Source organism: Monodelphis domestica, chromosome 4 (assembly GCF_027887165.1).
Source record: "Monodelphis domestica isolate mMonDom1 chromosome 4, mMonDom1.pri, whole genome shotgun sequence".
Taxonomy (NCBI): domain Eukaryota; kingdom Metazoa; phylum Chordata; class Mammalia; order Didelphimorphia; family Didelphidae; genus Monodelphis; species Monodelphis domestica.
Window position 1 is genome coordinate 246,996,054 of NC_077230.1, and position 20,612 is coordinate 247,016,665.

At 37.8% G+C, this 20,612-nt stretch overlaps 1 protein-coding gene across 1 annotated transcript in view; it reads left to right on the forward strand.

Moving 5' to 3' along the window:
- The first annotated feature begins 4,932 nt into the window (after nt 1-4,932).
- Nucleotides 4,933-20,612, forward strand: part of SLC35F2 (solute carrier family 35 member F2) — an 83,836-nt gene continuing 68,156 nt past the window's right edge. The window contains exon 1 of the mRNA XM_007494884.3: nt 4,933-5,680. Coding sequence (XP_007494946.2) covers nt 5,577-5,680 — 104 coding nt within the window. The 5' untranslated portion in view covers nt 4,933-5,576. The remainder of the gene's footprint in view (nt 5,681-20,612) is intronic.

The window sequence follows — 20,612 nt, forward strand, 5'->3', positions numbered from 1 at the left end:
AATGAGAGCAATACGATTTTTTAAAACAGATTTTTCAGTAGTCGCTTCAAAAACCAACAAACAAAAAACAAAGCATAGATTAAACTTTAAAATGTCAAATTCACAATATCCATCATGATACCTGTAGTTTAATTAGCTTAAACTTTGATCATTGGATAAAGAATTTATGAATACTTACACCCACAGCTTCCTTTACTCCTTCCCTCATCATTTTTCTTCTTTTTGCATATTTAATTCCTTTCCAATTAAGAAAGATATAATTTGGTTAGTATATTCTTATAATGATGTTCAAATATGACTCACATAGCAATCCTACATTTTCCAACTTGTCAAAAATATACATAGTTAAAATCATAACCTTGAATTTCTCTAGTAGTGCCTTGAAAAATCATAATGTAACCTTAAAGGATGCACGAACTTTTTTTGTATCATTCCATGCTATATCAGATACAGATGCATACTTCTTATTAATAGCTGCAACTCTGGACCTTTTTTCCTCCTCTTTTTGAAATCTGTTACAATGAATATGAAAAAGATTGTCACAGCATCCTCCCCAAGAGGATACAAGGCTCATACATTCAAAGCCTTGTTTTATCAGTTGATTCTGATAAAGCTTTTCTCTTTGTACTACTAAAGCCTAAATTATTTTTGCAGCATTTTCCCTTTCAATAAAAAATTATGGATAGATGCCCAGAAACCCACTCAAAGTATTTTAATCCTGATACTAAAATAATGCAGGTGGATCAATATTCATCCATAGGGGATGACCTCATTTTGGAGGAATGCTGGGGCAGTGTTAAAGTTACTGCTTGCATTTAAGTTTCCTGTTAGGTAGTTTGAAATAACAGAAAGACCATCTGAATAGCAATCAGAAGACCTAGGGCCAACTTTCATCTCTGCCAGCTTCCTAGCTGGATGACCTGGGGCAAGTCAGTGAACCCCAGGTTCTTAACAGCTAAAATTTAAATAATAATAATTGTATTAATCCTACAAAATTGTGAGGAAAAATGCTTTGGAAACTCTAAGGTTCTACATAAATAAGTGTAAGCTGTTATCTCTGCTTTTAAAGGATGATATCCCCCCTTTTTAGAGAACACAGTGTCAACTAGAAAAAACGCAGAACTATTAAATAGTCAAAAATCACTCTTTAATCAAGGGAAAAGGGGTTAGCGCTACTAATACGACAACAGAGCTGCTTTCCAAGACTGCACAGAGTCAAGACGCCCTGGTCACCAGCCCCTGGGAGCTCCACGACTCAGGATGGACTCTGAGGAACAAAAGAACTTGGGGAACCTATATACCACTCTAGATGACCTGGGGGGTTTAGGATTAGAGGGACAGTTGATTGACTTTACAATGGTAAGAAAGGAAAATAAAGAGTTCCAGACAGGAATAATAGTGAGGGGCTGGTGCCCTACAAAGGACACAAAAGGGAAAGACTCAGCCTAGTCTCAGTTCAAATCCAACCTGGGAGTATGTAACAATTTACAGATAGTGGTATGACTTGATTATGTGACAAATATCAGGGCATACAAAGCTGCAAACTGAATGATGTCTCCCCCCAGAACTGATTGACAAGTAGGTCTGGGAACAAAGGGTGCTAACCATGTATAAGGAAATGACTGAACAACAAAACATATACATATATGTATATATATATATATATATATATGATATAATGTGGGTCAGCACCACATTCAATCTTATATCTCACCTTTAAATCTTATTGCATCTTCCCAATCACTATTGTTTGTGCCAAAACAATTTGAGCAGACATTAGTGGCTATGAACCAGGGAACTTTCACTTACATGAAACAAGTACATTGTTCATCATAAATAATAATCCCATGTTTCTGTCAGTATCATAAAGTTGAACATCCAGATATCCAGAGTCATAATGTCATGTATCCCCTATGGATACAAATTTTGTGAAACAGTCTCTGTATGTAAACAAAGACATGTTACAGATCAAGTAATTTAGAGGGCATAGGTACTAATTTTAGAAGAGAGATGTACATATTAATAAGGTCATAAAAATTTCAGTAAAGATAAATACCATGAAATAAAAGACCAAAGTAATACAATAATGATTACCAATATAAAATAACATCAGTCTTCCTTATAACCTGGTAACCCATTCTCAGTATTCAGTTAATCAGCATATTTCATTTTGATCCCAGGTATCCCATGTGATTTTATGGTCCCTGAAAACAGTTTTCTCTGGCTATTCTGGAATAGGACCTATTTTTAGGCATCTCTGGAATGGTCTCTTTCCAATGGTTTTGCTTCTCTGGTTGCAAGTCATTTGCAGAGTCCTAAGTAATTCTCAGTACCAGGACTCAGTACAGTTTAGTGCACCCTCCTAAATTCACTTTTCCCAATAAATAGGGTATGTGGTGAAAACTATCTTAAACCTTATGATTCTGCTCTTATTAACAACAGAGCCATAAGAATATCAAATTAGGAACCCAAAATATACCTAGAATTTCAGTGAATTTGAGTTATCACATATTATTTTCTATCTTTTTCTTCTTCTTTACAATACAACTCAATACAATTTTATACATAAAATCCCAAACCCAATTTCTATAATTTATTATGAGAACATGCTCAAGGCCTGAATATTTTATTGGAATACTTTATTTGCTCATTTTGTTGCTTTAAAATTTTTTTCTTTTCATTCTTACTAATTTTCCTTAAGAGTAGAAGATACTGAGAAAGAGAGGGGTGTGGTATGGTGGAAAAGTGAAAGTAACATTCCTAGGTGAAAAGTTCCTGGCTGTAGTTTGACAATTGTTGAAAGGGTAATTGTTAGAGCTTTTATCCTCTTTGGTTAGGCAAAACTCAGGACAAAGACAATTAAAAGGAATTTGTTAAAAGTAAGTCAAGGAAGCAACAGGCTGACTGATTGGTCACTGTCAATTAGCAAATGACTTTGAGATGGGGCCAGCTTTTATTATTAACTTGTTTGGGAGATAAATATCAGATAAGCAAAGCTACAAACTGAGTGACAAGCAGATCTGGGAACAAAGAGTGCCTGAATCTATCTTCCTTCCTTCCTTCCTTCCTTCCTTCCTTCCTTCCTTCCTTCCTTCCTTCCTTCCTTCCTTCCTTCCTTCCTTCTTTCCTTCCTTCCTTCCTTCCTGCCTTCCTTCCTGCCTGCCTGCCTGCCTGCCTGCCCCACAGTCTCCAGGCTGCTTTTCCTTCTAGGAAGCCTCTAAAGGAAATTTTGAAACCAAGACCTGCTGTCTCCAAGCCTGATTCTCTATCCACTTAACTGTCCCTCAATATAATAACTTTCAATAATATGAAGCTTGCTCCCTTCAAGTTACAGCATGCTTTCTTTCTTTCTTTTTTTTTCCTTCTTAGAATCAATACCGTGTATTGTTCCAAGGCAAAAGAGTAGTAAGGACTAGACAGTTAAGTGACTTGCCAAAGTATCTGAGGAGGTTTGAACCCAGGACTTCCTGCCTCTAGGAGGGACTCTTGACTCTTGATCCACGGAGGCATCTAGCCCTATCCCCAGAATACTTTCCATTTTAAATATTGGAATGATTCCTTTTATATAAATACCTAATAGTTTCAGAATAATCTTCATCTTTATTTTTTGAAAAATTTATTTAGTCAATTTAGAACATTATTCCTTGGTTACAAGAATCATATTCTTTCCCTCCCTCCCCTTCACCCACCCCTTCCCATAGCCGATGCTCAATTCCACTGCGTTTTACATGTATCATTGCTCAAGACCTATTTCCATATTATTGATAATTGCACTAGGATGATCATGTAGAGTCTACATCCCCAATCATATCCCCTCGACCCATGTAATCAAGCAGTTGCTTTTCTTCTGTGTTTCTATTCCCACATTTTTTCCTCTGAATGTGGATAGTGTTCTTTCTCATAGATCCTTCTGAGCTGTTCAGGATCTCTGCATTGCCCCTAATGGAGAAGTCCATGACATTCAAATGTACCACAGTGTATCAGTCTCTGTGTATAATGTTCTCCTGGTTCTGCTCCTTTCACTCTGCATCACTTCCTGGAGGTTGTTCCAGTTCACATGGAATTCCTCCAGTTTATTATTTCTTTGAGCACAATAGTATTCCATCACCAACATATACCACAATTTGCTCAGCCATTCCCCAATTGAAGGACATCCCCTCATTTTCCATTTTTTTTTGCCACCACAAAGAGCTTCATCTTTCTTTAAATTAGAAAGCCATGTAAATATAATTTATCTATTCTACTTCATTTTTGAGGGATATTGAATTGATAGGTTATTTTCTTTTTCAAAAAGTTTGATGATTTAAAAAAGAATAATCGCTATTTTACTGTTACTTTTAATAGCCCTCTATCAAAAATAATGTTCCCCTGTAACACATTAAAAAAAAGCAACAAACCTGACACATTGATCATTTCTAGTCCTTTCCATGATTGTACTCTACCATAGAAAAGGGATGTATGTTTCAGTATCAATAAGGTTTATTTCTTTCCAAGGCATCTTTAAAATATAATTTCTTACTGGAAGTCTTTCTGGAGTTGCCAACCCTTTTGAGTCTTGGCAAACTTCTTTGAATTCATCATCACAACTTGGGTGATTCCAGGTGGGGAAAGAAATAGTAAAGGAAAGAAAGAAAAAAAAAGACCAGGTCTTTGTCTCCCAACTGCTGTTCCTTTTAGAGAAACAGCAGGTCACGCTACTTTCTCAGGGTACGCAGTGCTTTGATATAATATCATGAAAGAAATGTGTTCATCCAGAAGCTTGAGGAACCAGTTCCAAGAGGTCTGATACTGCTTTCAATTTCTACTCAGCACATGGGATCAGCTAATGGAGTGGCACAGGGACAGGGCATCCCAGAATTGGTGCCAAACAGCAAAGCTGGCAAACTTACTTTGTTTTTATGCTGTAGCAGCTTGCAGCAACTCTGAATAATAATGGGCCAGTTAAACCAGGTTCAAGAAGGAAGGAAATACATCATGTCTCACACAACAGAGACATATTCTCCCTTTCCTTTCGAACTTTCAACAGTATTTTGAAAGGAAAATAAACACAGGACCAAAGGCAATTTAGTTCTCTTCTGAGGAAGCTGCCTTCTGCGAATAAATCAGGAGTTTGGGAGGTTCCGGGGAGGGGACCAGATTCTTTATAAGAATATTTATCTGGTCTTGTTTTTTTTTTCTGTCATCTGCTGAAGCAACCTGAGAATAATAATACAAAAATTTATAGCTCATTTAGTGGCATTAAATAGGTCATACAAACATGAAAAACATATAAGTTCTTAGAACCGACTGCCCCTGAAAGCTTCCCTCCCTCTCTGCCTTCTGTGTTCTTTGCACCCCATAGTACCCAGGGTTATAATTTGCAAATGGATTGTCTGGATCTCCTCTCCCGAGTGTTAATGATTTGCTGCCGAAGAAGCGAGGTTGAGGAGAGCCAGAAAGAGGAGGATTCCGCGGGTGGAGAGAAGTCTGATCTAGTTGCTCAAGCACCGCCTCCTTCCTTCCGGAGACTGCAAGAGCATTTTGGTGGGGATCCCTGAGAGTGCCAGACAAGAGCGAGGCAGACGCAGGTCCTGCACATGGAGGCTGCTAGTGCACAATCCCCTTGCTCCTCGGAAGCACCGGGACTTCTTAGTAATTTCATGAACCTCCTGCTCAGGATCAAAGAAAAACTCTTCACCTGGTGAGTACAAAGAGCAGAAGGTGCCGCGGCTCGGAGAGGAGACTGGGAGGGACGAAGAGGGTAGGCAAGCAAGCTGTTCAGCCACTTAAAGGAGCTACCCACGTGGCTCCAAAGCTATCACCGGAGCTGAATTTCTGGTTGGGAAGTAGGGGAGGCAAAAGCTGGAGCTTTGAGGGACCCGAAGCCCATTTTGTGTGGTCCAACGCTAAATGGATGTTACATGTTGTATGGCTTCTTGAAATGAGTATGTGTGTGTGGGGAAAGGGGCACTTTGGGGACCCCCCACACCCAGTCTCTGTTTCTATCTCTCATTTTCTGTCTCTGTCTTTATATTTTTCTTCCTATTTCTCTCTCGAACACAGACCAACACCTTAAAAAGTGTATATATGTATTCTGGATAACACCTGCCCCATTGAAGCTCGTAGACTGATCCCTCCTTCATTTCCAGTGGGGGACTTTGACTATAAAGCAATTTTGACACACTGACGTGGAAGTAAGAGGGCTTGAACCTTTAGGTCCTTTGAACTCTAGGTTTCTTTCCACTACAGCAGGCAGTCTGTCAAATGGGAAATCTACTATACTGGACGTTTAATAAATACTTGTTGATGGTTTTCCCGATTGGGGGCCGGGGCTGAAGAGAGGAGAATGAACTTGTGTTACGCTGGAGTGCTGATGGACTAAGGTGAAGTTGGCAGATAGGACAAATCCATGTCTGCCTCTGATATGCTACCAAATACTGATTGCTTCCTTGAATGTCAGGTAGGGGGGCTACTTGATACCCGATTATTGGCCAGTTCCAGTTCCTTTAGCAGCCGGCTGCTCACCGGGAGTGAAAGCATCCGCCTGTTTCTTCAGCTTTTGCGTGGGTAGGAAGGGAAGGGCGGTCCCTAAATCGACTCTGTCAAGGACAGGGCGGCTATCTTCTCTTTTGTGTCTCCTCCTTGTACCGTGCCGGGATTCAGAGGTTGACCAGGGGGAGGGCTTGTAGACTTTAGGTTTAGGTCTAGAAGTCGTTTTTCCGTGGCTTCTGATATTTGAAAGAGGCTCAAAGGCAAGCAACCTCTGTGGAGGTATGTTGTATTGATTAGCATAATACTGTGTGTAGTGAGAAATTAGTGTGTTACTCGCAAGTAATTAATATCTACCCCTGGGACTCTAGTGGGAAGTTTGTCCCTCTACCCCATCCTTTTCCCTGCAGGATTGACCCCACCCCATACTGCTGTTGCTGCTGCTTTTTTTTTTAACCTTTACTTTCCATTTTAGAATCAGTACTGTTAAAATCAGTATTCTGGTTCTAAGGCAGAAGAGAAACAAGGGCTAGGCAATGAGGGTTAAGTGACTTGCCCGTGGTCACACAGTTAGAAAGTGTCTGAGGCCAGATTTGAACCCTGGACCTCCCATCTTTGGGCCTGGCCCTCATTCCACTGAGCCACCCAGCTGTACCCATGCTTCTCCTTGCAGGACTAAGGTTATACTCAACCCCAAAAGGGTTGAGTCTTTGGAGTATGTATAGGAACTTGGAGTGGGAGGCAGTTCCAGACTGACCTTATCTTAATTGAACTGTAAACCCTGAACTACTCTATGATCAAATCTTAAGTAGGCTTTTGTTTTGGGAGTTCTCCCATTCTTCCAGCTGGTCAAGCTGTGGCTGGAATGATCCCCTTTGTATCCATTGTAAAATATCAGTTTCTCTCAGTAATCCAGTAATGTATCTACTACAATTTAATATTCCTGTTCTTTATTTCTGGATAAAAACCCTTCTCCAGCTCTTGAAGACCATTTCTTGAAACAATTCTACTATATTTTCCTATAAGTTAAGAGTGTCTGTAAATCTTTGAACATTGTCTCAGGGGTCATTCTGTCTCAGGTCAATGACTTGAGGCATGACCACACATCTTTTTTTATGTAAATCTGGGGAACATTGTCTCAGATCTATCATGTGAGACATTGCTCTGCATTTTTCTCTTTCAATAAATATATTCCATTTTAAAAGATGGTTTTTCTTGGTCTCTGAATCGTGGCTAAAGAGGGTAAATCTTGATATTCAAAGTCCCTTTTAACTTCCATTTCACAAAATATGCATTTAAAAGGGAGAGAAATAGGCAAAATTTTAGTAGGTCTTACAGGTGTGTGTCCTGAATTAGTTAGAGAGCATGATTTGATCAATTACGATAGTTGGCATTAAACCTGGGAGAATTTCTAAGCTCCTGAGTATTATTAGACTATTTTTGGAAGACAGACCATTGTTTTAAAATGAAAGAAAAAATTCTGAGTTTTAGAGTAGGGGGTATTCATACCCCTCTCCATTTCTGGGCAAATCACCTTACTTCCTTGGACTTCAGTTTCATTATCTGTAAAATAAGGTTGAACTGGTTGGTCTTTTGATATCCCTTCAACTCTAGATTGATGATCCTACTATCCTATGGTATAAGCAACATAAGCAAGTCAACTATAATTTATATTCTCAGTTACCTAGAGTACTGAGGGATTAATTTGAGGTGCTTAGTCAAGTCAAGGTCAGAGATGGAACCCAAACCAAGGTTCTGAATCTAAGGCTGGCCCTATGAGCCATAATGCCACTCCATGCTTCTATCATTTGTATATAGTGCCATAAAATGAGTCCCCCCCCCCCCAACAACTGGAAGTGGTTTCTTTCTTTTTGGCCTTTCACAGTACTTTGCTCCTATGACTCATAGGACTTATCACATATTGCCTGTATTAGTTATTTCCATCTTATCTTTCCCACTAAATTGTAAATTTCCTGAGGACAAGGATGATTTTTCTCAGATTTTTCTACAGTATTTTGTATAGATCTTTACTTTGCCTGTATCACAAACTGCTTTGTATCATACTTCTTTGGGTATTCTAGCACTCTTCCCTCTCTCTTCCACCCCCCCCCCCTTGCTCCCATATTGCATAATACTTGAAGGTAAAAACTGTCATTTTTCATCTTTGTATCTCTAAAATGTGCTTAATAAATATTTGTTGAATAAAGGGTTGAGAATGTTCTGTAAGGTTAGATAGGTTTGAAAAAGCTTCTCAGTTCTTTCCCTTCACCCTTATCTAGCCAGTTGCTAAAGTCTTGTGAATTCTACCTTTACAACACCTTTCTTATCTTCTCCCTTTAATTTATATGACCAATCTCCTATTTTAGGTCTAAATCACCTCTTTACTGAACTTTTTCAATACCCTTAATTGATTTTTCCTCTTCTAATCTCTTCCATTCTTTAAACCTCTGTCAAAACAATTTTATTGTACACATTTGACCATATCATTCTCCAATTTAAGAAACTTCAGTTGCTCCCTATTGTCTCTAGGATAAATACAAATTTATCAGTTTGGCATTTTAAAGCCTTTCACAGTTTAGCTGTAGCCTATCTTTCCCGGTTTATTTATGCATTACTCCTTTTCATGCTGTGCTTTCCAGCTAGATTGACCTATTTGCTGTACCTTTCAGACAACATTCTATCTCTCCCTCATGTTTGTTGTGTGTTCTCGTAGGATCATAACTAGAGAAATGCAAGTGCTCTTGTCACCCTGTCTCTTCAAATCCTTAGCTTCCCTAAGCATTAAGCTCATCTCATTCCATCTTCTGCCTCTGCTTTTATACTGGCAGTTCTCCATACCTGGAAAGCAGTTCATCTCACCCTATCTTCTGCTTTTGTACTGGCATTCCCCCATGCCTGGAAAGCACACTACCCACCCCCACTTCATCGACTCCTTCACTTTCTTTAAGACATTTCTCAAGCATTATCTGCTACAAGGAGGCTTCCCTGATTTCTTCAACTGCCAGTGTCTTGCCCTCACTTGTTGTTTAGTAGTTTTAGTTGTGTCTTATTCTTTGTGACTCCATCCATTTGGCATTTTCTTGCCAAAGATATTGAAATAGTTTTCCATTTCCTTCTCCATCTTATTTTACAAATGAAGAAACTGAGGGGGAAAGGATTAAGTGATTTGCTGAGAGTCATATAGAAAATAAGTGTCCAAGGCTGGATTTGAACTCAGATCTTCTTGATTCCAGGCTCCTTTGCTTTAACTATGATATCTAGCTTCCCTGTCTTCCCTCATTATCTTGTATTTAAGCTACATGTATTTATTCCATATATACTTAATCATAGTTATTTTATTAGAAAAATCTCTTGCTCCAAAATCAGAGGTGTTCAAATTCTACCTTTAAGTCAGGCTGCCTATGTGACACTGGGCTTCAGTTTCTCATTTAAAAAATAAATGAGTTGAATTAGAAGGCCTCTGAGGACCCTTCCAGTTTTAAATTTGTCTTCTGGTGTTGTTTTCCCTGATCAAATGAAATTTGAGATTAGGGATTGCTTCATATTTTGTCTTTTTCTTTTATTCTCAATTCTTAGTGCAGTGCCTGGTTGTGGGTACTTTTATGAATGTTTATATAGGAAACCTTTTTTTGATCCTTTCAGTTGTTACTGCCAACTATTTCCTCAAACTGTCATGCATATCTTACATCATGTACATACCACATGTTGCACATCTACTTCTAGAAAATAATTCCTTGAGGGCAGAAACTACTTTTCATTATGTCTTTGCCTTCCCTGCAACCTCGGGGCTATTCTTATGTGGGGAATACATAATTCTGTAAGCATAACATCTCTGCGGAAAATTTATAATTTGGAAAATTTCTTTCACAGCATATGGATTAGCAATGAGTTTGTAATTTATGGTGTTACAGAATTGTCTGGGTGATATTGAGAAGTTAAGTGACTTGCTTTGGTCATGTGGCAAATGTAAGTTAGAAGCCCTTAATAAACTTATTGGGAATATTCCCCTCCAAACAACTTTAAAACAATATCTCAAATCAAATTCTAGTGTTAAGAGTCTACAAAAGATCAGAGGGAGAATTTTATTCAGCCCAAGACAACTTAGGAGGTTCAAAGGAAAGGCGTATAACACTGAGTGGGTGCAGGCCCAGAACAGGGCAGGAGTGTCAGCTATGGTCCCTGGATTTGCTGTGATGTCTGCAGTACCAGCTTTGGGAGTTCTCAGTCCAGAGACAATAAGGGAATGGGGCAACTGGTCAGAAAAACTTTTTGCTGGCACTGAGTGCAGCTGGCACTGGTTCATAACAGAGGTCCCCATGAAAAGTTCTGGGTTGCAGTTCCAGGGTAGAGAGGAGCACTTGTAGATTGGTCACAAAAGGAGCAGGGGCCCTGGTCACATTAACAGGGCTGAGAAAAGTGCTAACATAGGAGAACAGTGGCCCTTCCTGCCTACAGACCAGAATAAAGACCAGGAGAACCGTGATCACCTTTCTCTCAGGATAACACCACCTTTGAAACACCCCAAACTGGTAGACCTTCAGAACTAACTCTGAAAACAATAGTGTGAAAAAAACCTGAAGCTTGGGACAAGTTCCTCTCCACCTCCAGGTGAGCAGAGTCCAACTTTAACGGAAACTTCAAAGTGAAGTAACAGACTGGGAAATGAGCAAACCAACAACTAAAGAGAACTTGTCCATAAAAAGCCATTGTGGTGGAAATGAAGACCAAAACATAAAATTAGAAGACAACAGTGTGAAAACAGTCACATCTAGACACATCTAATAAAAAGAGATATCTTAAGCAAAAAGAACAGGGAATATATTACTTGTAAGATTTATGAACAGGAGAAAAATTTACAAATAAACAAGAGATATGGAGAGCATTGTAAGATGTAAAATGGATACTTTTGAGTACATTAAATTGAAAAGTTTTTGTACAAAAAATCTCAACTGTTGCCAAGATTAGAAGGAAAGCAGAAAATCAGGGGACATTTTTCATAGACAAGTCTCTTGGATAGAAGTCTCATATCTAAAATATATAGACAACTTCGTCAAATTTATGGGAATAAAAGACATCTAGTTGATAAATGGGCAAAAGATATGAAGATAGTTTTTAGATGAAAAATCAAAGCCATATAAAGGTATATGAAAAAAATGCTCTAAAATCACTACTGATTAGAGAAATGCAAACAAAAACAATTCTGAGGTATCATCTCATATCCATCAGATTGGCTAAAATGACAAAAGGTCAAAATGACAGATTTTGGAGGGGATGTGGAAAAGTGGGAACATTAATACATTCTTAGTAGAACTATAAACTGATCCAATCATTTTGGAGAGCAATTTAGAATTATTCCCAGAAAGCTGTAAAACTGTGCATACCTTTAGACCTGCAATACCATTGCTGAGTTTATTTCCCAAGGAAGTCAGGGGAAAAGGAAAAGAACCTACATATTCCAAGGTATTTATAGCAGCTCCCTTTGTGATGGTAAAGAACTAGAAATCAAGGTGATATCTATCATTCAGGAATGGTGAAACAAATTGTGTATATATTTGTCATGGAATACTACTGTACAATAAGAAATGATAAACAGATTAATTTTTTTAAGAACTTGGGAAGTACATGAGATAAAGAAGAATGAAATGAGTAGAACCAAAAGAACACTATATACAGCTACAGACTTAATATTTGAAGAATGACTTGTGAATGTTTACCTCTAGAGGATGAAGAGGGAAGTGAAAACACAAAAGACAATCTCTCTCTCTCTCTCTCTCTCTCTCTCTCTCTCTCTCTCTATATATATATATATATATATATATATATATATATATTTGTTTGTTTGGTGATGCCTTCTATGGCATGGGGAGAGGAGAGAGAAGCTGAGATACTTGGAAATAAATTCTATTTTTTTAAAAAAAGAGGGAAATAACTCCCAAAGAAAAATTCTAATTAGACCCAAACCTACAAAGAATTCTTGGAAGAGTCAAAGAAAGAGAAAAGAGTGGTAGAGGAGAAAGATTATGGGATGATCAAATGTAATAGACTTTGCTACTAATAATAATGTGTAAGGGCCAGAATGTAAGGGGTTTTACTAGATTATTTAAGAATAGAGTCACCAGGAATTTAATCAATTCCAAAATTTTTTAAGCAATTTATTTATAAAATGGAGGGAAAGTGTGAAAGTAGAGAAGTAAGAAAGAGGGCAGAGTAAGAAATCTGGCTTAATGAGCTAGATTATTGCTTAAGTCCTGGCTTTACTCCAACAGGGCTCCAGAAGCCCCAGCCTGAGGGCCTAAGGGTCAATTAATAAAAGTTTTAGCCAAGAGGCCTCCTCCCAGATGAGGGGCCCCTTCAGAGGCTAGTACCTCCAGGAAAGCCAGGGAAGGGAGTCATCCTTTTTCACTCACCCACATGGTAGTTCTAAGGGAAAAGAGAAGCAGTCCAAGGTCCTCAGCTATAGTTCCTCCAAGGTCAAGTTGAAAGCAAAAGACCTATTCATAGGAAGTTCTTGGCATTTTTAAAGACCATTCCTTTTTGTTACTTTCTGTGACTTCCTTCCATTTTATGTGTATCAAGTACTAAAACTTTGCTTAGGACTCACCAGGGGGAAGTCAGTCGATTCTGATTCATCTCCCACTATTGCACACATGGGTCACAGACCTCCCCAACTCAAGTGTAAGTGGGGTGTATATTCTTTTGGTGATTAAATATAAAAATGGGCAGGGGAGAGTTAATCCCATCTTCACAATTGCAATGATAACAGGACAATCCTGGGGGACTTATGAGAAACAATGCTATTCACATTGGGAAAAAGAACTCTGGGAATAGAAACACAGAAGAAAAACATGATTTATCATTTGTTTATGTGGATAAATGATTGGGGGGGTTTGGTTTTAAAAGACTATGCTATTACAAAAATGAATAATATGCAAATAGGTGTTGAATGATAATATATGTTTAACCTAGTGGAATTGCTTGTCAGCTCTGGAAGAGGGTAGGAGAGGATATAGAGAGAACATGAATCATGTAACTTTGGAAAAATACTTAAGAATAAATAAATTTTAAAAAGAGTGGTAGAGGAAAATTTGGGAACAGAAATGAGGATGTGTTTTCCAATTATTAATATGGAAAAAAATGTAAATACCTCATTGGAAAAACAACTGACCTGGAAAATAGATCAAGGAGAGATAGTTTAAGAGTTATTGAACTACCTGAAAGCCATGAGCAACAACAAGAAAGATCCTAAACATCATATATCAAGAAATTAACAGGTAAAACTATCCTGATATAAGAGACCCAGCAGGTAAAATAGAAATTGAAAGAATATATTTACTATCTCCTGAAAGAGATCTGCAAATGAAAATTGTCAAGAATATTATAGCCAAATTCCAGAGCTCTTAGGTCAAGGAGACCTGTAAACATCCAGAAAGACACAGTTCAAATATTATGGAATCACATGCAGGATCACTTAAGAATTAGGAGCTTTGATGTTAAAGGGCTAGTGTGCATGGAATATATGTCAAAAGGTAGAAGATTTAATATTACAACCAAGAATAACCTACCAGGGCAGATAGGTGACTCAGTGAATTGAGAGCCAGGCCTAGAGGTGGGAGGTCCTGGGTTCAAAGATGGTTTCAGATATTTCCTAGCAGTGTGACCCTGGACAAGTCACTTAAACACTACTGCTTATCCTTACCTCTCTTCTACCTTGGAACCAATATATAGTGTTGATTCTAAGATGGTAAGTAAGAGTTTAAAAAAAGATAGCGTATCCAACAAAACTGAGAATAATTATTTAGGCAGAAAAATAATAAATTTCAAATAAAAATTTGAAAAAATAGAGACCTTTCAAGCACTTACAATGAAAAAACCAGAGTTGAATGGAAAATTTGACATTTAAATACAAATCTCAAAGAAGCATAAAAAGGAAACACGAAAGAGCAATCATAAAGGACTCATTGGCATAAAACTTTTTAAATTCCTACATGAAAAGATATTGTATATAACTCCTAAAAACTTTTATCATTTTTAGGCCAGTTCAAAGGAGTACATAGATAGAAGGCACTATTGTGAATTGATTATATTGGGGTGATCTCCAGGAAAAGAACATGGGGATGAGAAAGAGGGACATACTGGGAGGAGACAGAAAAAGGAAGAGATAGAATGGGGCAAATTTTATCCTATAAAGGAAGCACAAAAGGAATAGCTTTTATAATAGACAGAGAAATGGGGGGGGGGGGAAGTGGTGGGCAATGCTTGAATCTCACTCTTGTTGAATCGGTTGAAATAGGGAAGAATATATAACATACTCAGTTCAGTATTAAAAACCTATTGTAAGGGAGTAGGAGGGGATAGGGATAAGAGTTGTGTGTGTATGATGATAAAAGGAAAAATGGATTGGGGGACATAGTGGTTGGACAGAGTTTTGAGGAGGAACAGGATAAAAAGAGAGAAGGATAAACAGGGAAAATGGGATGGAGTGAAATGGACAGTTAGTGATTATAATTACAAATGTGAATGGGATGAGCTAACCCATTGAAAAGAAGCAAATAGCAGAATGGGTAGGAAAACAGAATAAACAACAATATGTTATGTACCAGTAAAAACATGTGGGACAGGAAGGCACACACAAATTTTAAATGAAGGTTTGGAGCAGAATCTATTATGTTTCAACTGAAGTGAAGAGGACAGGGTTGGCAATCATGATCTTAGACAAAGAAAAAAAATAGACCTAATTAAAAGAAATTATCAGGGAAACTATACTTGCTAAAATAATAGAAATAAATTTTACAGTAAGTTTTTGATAAGGGGCTCATTTCTCAAATATATAGGAACTAGGTTAAATTTAGAAAAATAAGAGCCATTCCCCAATTGATAAATGACCAAAGGATATGAACAAGCAGTTTTCAGAAGAAGAAATCAAAGCTATCTATTGTCGTATGAAAAAATGCTCTAAATCACTATTGATTAGAGAAAGGCAATTTGAAAAATTATGAGTTACCACATTTTAACTATCAGAAATGACAAATGCTGAAGCAGGTGAAGGAAAATAGGTACATTAGTGAATTGTTAGTGGAGTAATGAACTCCATTCTAGATAATAATCTGGAACTATGCCCAAAAGGCTATAAAATGGTGCATACCCTTTGATCCAATAACACCACTACTAGGTTTGTATCTCAAAGAGATTAAAAAAAGGCACTGGGGAAAGGATCTATTTGTACAAAAATATTTATAGCAGTTCTTTTGGTGGTGGCAAAGAATTGGAAATTAAGGGGATAATCATCAGTTAGGAAATAACCGAACAAGTTGCAACATATCATGTTGATAGAGTACTATTATTGTACTATAAGAAATGATTAGGTAGTAGTTTCAGAAAAAAACATGACAAGACCTATATGAACTGATATAGAATGAAATGAGTAGAACAAACAGATCACTGTGTACAGTAACAACAGTGATATAAAAGATGATCAACCATGAAAGACTTGGCTATTTTGGTGAATACTACAATCTAAGACAATTCTAGAGAATTCAGGATTAGTTATCCTTCTATAGAGAAAAAAATGACAGACTTTGAGGGCAAATTGAAGTATAATTTTCTTGTTTTCTTTTTTACTTTTTTTTGTGATATGTCTAATATGGAATTGTTTTGCATGATTTCATGTGAATAATTGATATATTATTTGCCTTCTCATTGGGTGGGGAGAGAGTGGGAGGGTTGTAAAGAATCCGGAAAACAATTTAAAGAGAAAAGAATTATTAAAAAAAATATTTTTTAAAAGAAGTGAAAAAAAAGGTTAGTTGTCTTGGCTTGAATTTTTCTTCTTCTGAGCCTTCTGTCTTCCAGCTCCCAGTAAAATGAACTACAATGAAAAAAAATATTTATTAAGAATTTCCTATATGAGCCCAATGGGGCATTGTGCTAGGCCTTGAACACAAAAATAATCTTTCTTCTCAGTGAGCTTACATTTTAATGGAGAGAAGCAACACGTACACTGAAAAGTAAATAAAAAACATACAAAGTCAATATGAAATAATTTTGGGAAGGATGAGTCTAACTAGAGTAGGTGTTCCTAATCTTTTTCATCATAGAACTTTTTGGTAGTTTGTTGAAGTCAATGAACCACTTGTAAGAATGTTTTTAAATGCATAAAATAGAATAAGACTCCAAAGGAAACTAATTATATTGAGGTACACTTACCTAGATACTTAAAAAAAAAACAACTCTACAGATCATCCTGAAATCTATCCATGGATACTTTGGGTGTTTGTCATCACCAGGAAACTGTAAATGTTAAAAACTGTAAATGCCAAAACTGTAAAGGTTTTGGCCAAACTGGTAAAGATAATTTTTAGTGTTTTGACTTAAAATCTAAATAAGTGGTCACCATGGGAAATTCCCAAATATGAAAAATACCCAAGTCATCTGAGGATTTAATATAATTTAATAATAATTTAATATAAATGAAGTCATTAAGGCAAGGAGAGAGAGAGAGAGAGAGAGAGAGAGAGAGAGAGAGAGAGAGAGAGAGAGAGAGAGAGAGAGAGAGAGAACAGCCAAGCAGTAGAAAAGGGCCTAGGCCAAAAGGGCCTAGGCCTGAGCCTAAGAGAGAGCGAGTCAGTCTTTATCACTCACCACAAGATCGTCTCCAAGCAAGCTCCAGTCCTCCACTGAATCTCCTGAACTGAGTTCAGTCTAACTCCACATTGAATTCAATTGCGAACTCCATTCAAAATGTCCTCACTTCAACTCCAAACTCCAACTCCTAAATTACCTTTTACCCCCTCCTTTTAAAGAAATTTTCTCTTATGTCACCTCCCCTAAATTTTCAAGTCTACTAATCACAATAGATGCTTTTTCCCAGGACTGCCCATTCTTAGTTTTCATCTTCTTTGGTTCTCACCTTCTCTGGTTAGATTAAATCCTCTGAGTACTTCACACCTCTTTTGTTAAGCTTGCCTTTTGTAAGTTGCTTGACCTTTAAGGTACTAATTTAACCTTTATAGGTATTTAGCACCCTTTTGTATTAGATCTAAAAATAGACCTAGCTTAAGGTTCTAGCTTTACTATAAGTATGAGTTTTAGGGACTTTTCATTGTTCAATCAGGGGTTTTCAACTTTATCTAAGGCACTGTCTGAGTAGGGTGAAGTAATTAAAAAAGTTCTCAATACATTACTGATTAAGTATCTTCATTGTTAAAAATGGGGAATAGCTTAATAAAATCTTCTAAAGTAGAGTCTGAGTAGTTTTAAGATTCACAATAAGAATTCTTGAACTAGAAGGATCTTCAAAACTTGTATAAGACAGGGCAGCTGGGTAGATCAATGGATTGAGAGCCAGGCTTAGGAATAGGAGTTTGTGGGTTCAAATCTCCCTCAGATACTTCCTAGCTAGGTGACCCTGGGGAAATCACTTAACCCCCCATTGCTAGCCCTTATCACTCTTCTGCCTAGGAACCAATACAAAGTATTGATTTTTTTTTTAAACCCTTACCTTCTGTCTTGGAGTCAATACTATGTATTGGCTCCAAGGTAGAAGAGCTGTAAGGGCTAGGCAATGGGGGGTTAAGTAACTTGCCCAGGGTCACACAGCTGGGAAGTGCCTGAGGCCAGATTTGAACCTAGGACCTCCCATCTCTAGGCCTGACTCTCAATCCACGGAGCCACCCAGCTGCCCCCCAAAGTATTGATTTTAAGGTGGAAGGAAAAAAAACAAAAACAAAAATAAACACACACACACAACTTTTAAGTTACTAAGAGGTGGTACTTAAACTGAGCCTTGGGAGAAACTAGAGATTCTAAGATACAAAGGTTGGAAGGGCTTGCATTCTAGGGTTAGAAGTGGGAACTGGAATACACAGGGAACATCAAATATGTGTTTAGGACAGAAGTGTTCAATAATCTTAAAAGAGGCTGGATCTAGATTGGGGAAGGCTTTACATGTGTCTGTATATATGCTAAGGTATATTTTATTTTCAAGGCAGTAAAGAGTCTCAGGAGTTACTTGAGCAGGGGAATGACATGGAAAAATTTGTGTTCTGGGAATATCAAGTTGGCATCTCTGTGGAAGATAGAGAACTTGAAGAAGGGAAAGCCTGGAGGTGGAGAGTCCTATTAGGAGGCTCTGGTAATGAATACATAACAAACAAGGGTGGTGGCTGTATAAACAGAGAGGGGGAAAACTGGAAATACAAATGATACTAAGGAAGTAGAACTAATATATGTTGGACAAAAGTCAGTGATGGGCAACCTTTTAAAGAGGGAGTGACCAGTTTCTCCCCTGCCTCATCCCTCTTCCCCTCCCCCCCCAATCCCAGACAGGGGAGGGAGGAAGCTCTCCCATTGGCTATTAGGTAGAGAGGCGGGGAAGTGAGGAAAGTCCTCAGGTACATGGAGGGAGGAGGGGGAACAGCTCTGCCCTGAGTCCCTCTGACTTTCTAGTAAGGAACTTTGGAGGATGGAGGGGAACTGCAGGTGTGTCCACAGAGAAGGCTTTGCCTGCCCTTTTTGGCACGTGTGCCATAGGTTCACTATCACTGATATAGACATTTGAAGAGTCAAGGCTGCCTCCTAGACTATAAACCTAAAGGTATAGAGGGATGATTAGTGAAAGAAAGAAACAGGGAAACTAGGCAGAAGCAGAATTTAGGGGGGAAAATGATAAGTGTGGATATGTTAATTTGAAATGCTTATGAAACATCTAGTTGAAAGTGCTCAATAGATAGTTGGTGATGAAGGATTGGAGAGGCATAATAGGTATTTAATAAAAGTTAGAATTGAATTGAATGATACTTTGGTTTTCTCTCTCTTTCTTGGATTCCATTTGAGAAAAGGAGGAATTGAATAGTGTTATAAAGACGAGCTGCTAATGAGTAGATTCTAGTGTAGTTCAAATCAGAATGAAGAATCAGTGACCTGTATTTTTAAGGGAGTAGCAAATTTACATCTTTAGAATTTAGGCTTAAGTTCTGGAAATAAGCCAAAATTATTGGAATCCAATACCAATGACTAAAGTAAATAATCAAGCTCAGAAATACTGTTGGCTCCAAAAGAAGATGGGGCTGTAAACTAAAGTAATGTCTGATAGTAAGTTTTCTGATGTGACTCTAAATCTAATGCTATTCTATATAGCATTTTGTTGGAATCCTTATTATATCATCACTCATAGTGTAAGGGGTAAATTTAGAGGTTTTCAACTAATATATTATACTGATGGTTGCCAGGGATTAATTCAAATCACAATAAAAATACTCAAGTCAGTTGGGAAATTTTATGGTTGTTTAATTAATATAGAGGAAAGGAATTAAGAAGAAGAAGAGAGAGAAAGGGGTATAAGATTTCTCCAGCCTAGCCTAAATCAAGGGGACTTCAGAGATCTCAGCCACGAGGCCTCCTCCAAGATGGGGGGCCTCCTAGGAGGATAGCATTTTAGAAAATGTAATGGAAAAAAAGGAATCAGCCTAAACTCCGAGAGAGCTTAGGGAAGATGGCTCACCTGACCCTGCTATTGAGCTTCTCCCAGTCACCGCACCAAGGATGCTCACTGCCAAACCAGGACAAGAGCTGCAGGCACACCAAGATGCCAAGACACCCAGCACACTGCCACCAGCCAAGTCTCTGCCATGAAAAAGAGAGCCCAGCAAGAGGAAGTGATGTGAATATACAGACTGTTTTTTTTACATTACTTCCTGTGTCTCACATGAACCAATGGTAGTTTAAGCTTGACTTAGGACAGCCCAGGGGGTCTGTCAGTTGTTTCTCATTTGTCATTTGCTAGCAGACCATCCTCCTCAACACTTAATCCTTAAGTAGGGGTGTAGACATTCCTTTTTGTTAGGACTTTAAAGATTTAATCAGTGTGGAGAAAATCTAAAATTCACAATAGGTTGTCTACAGGATTGTTAGTTCATTAATAGCAGGAGTTGTGTTTTGTTTATCTATGTGTCTTGTTGACTTGGTATGATAATAATAATAATAATAATAATAACAATAACAATAATAGCTAGCACTGACATAGATATTTGAGTTTGCAAAGAGCTTTACATGTATTTTCTTTTTTGATCTTCACAACAACCTTAGTAGATATGTACTCTTATTTATATCCCCATTTAAAATATGAGGCAAGATGTTTTGGAGTCAGA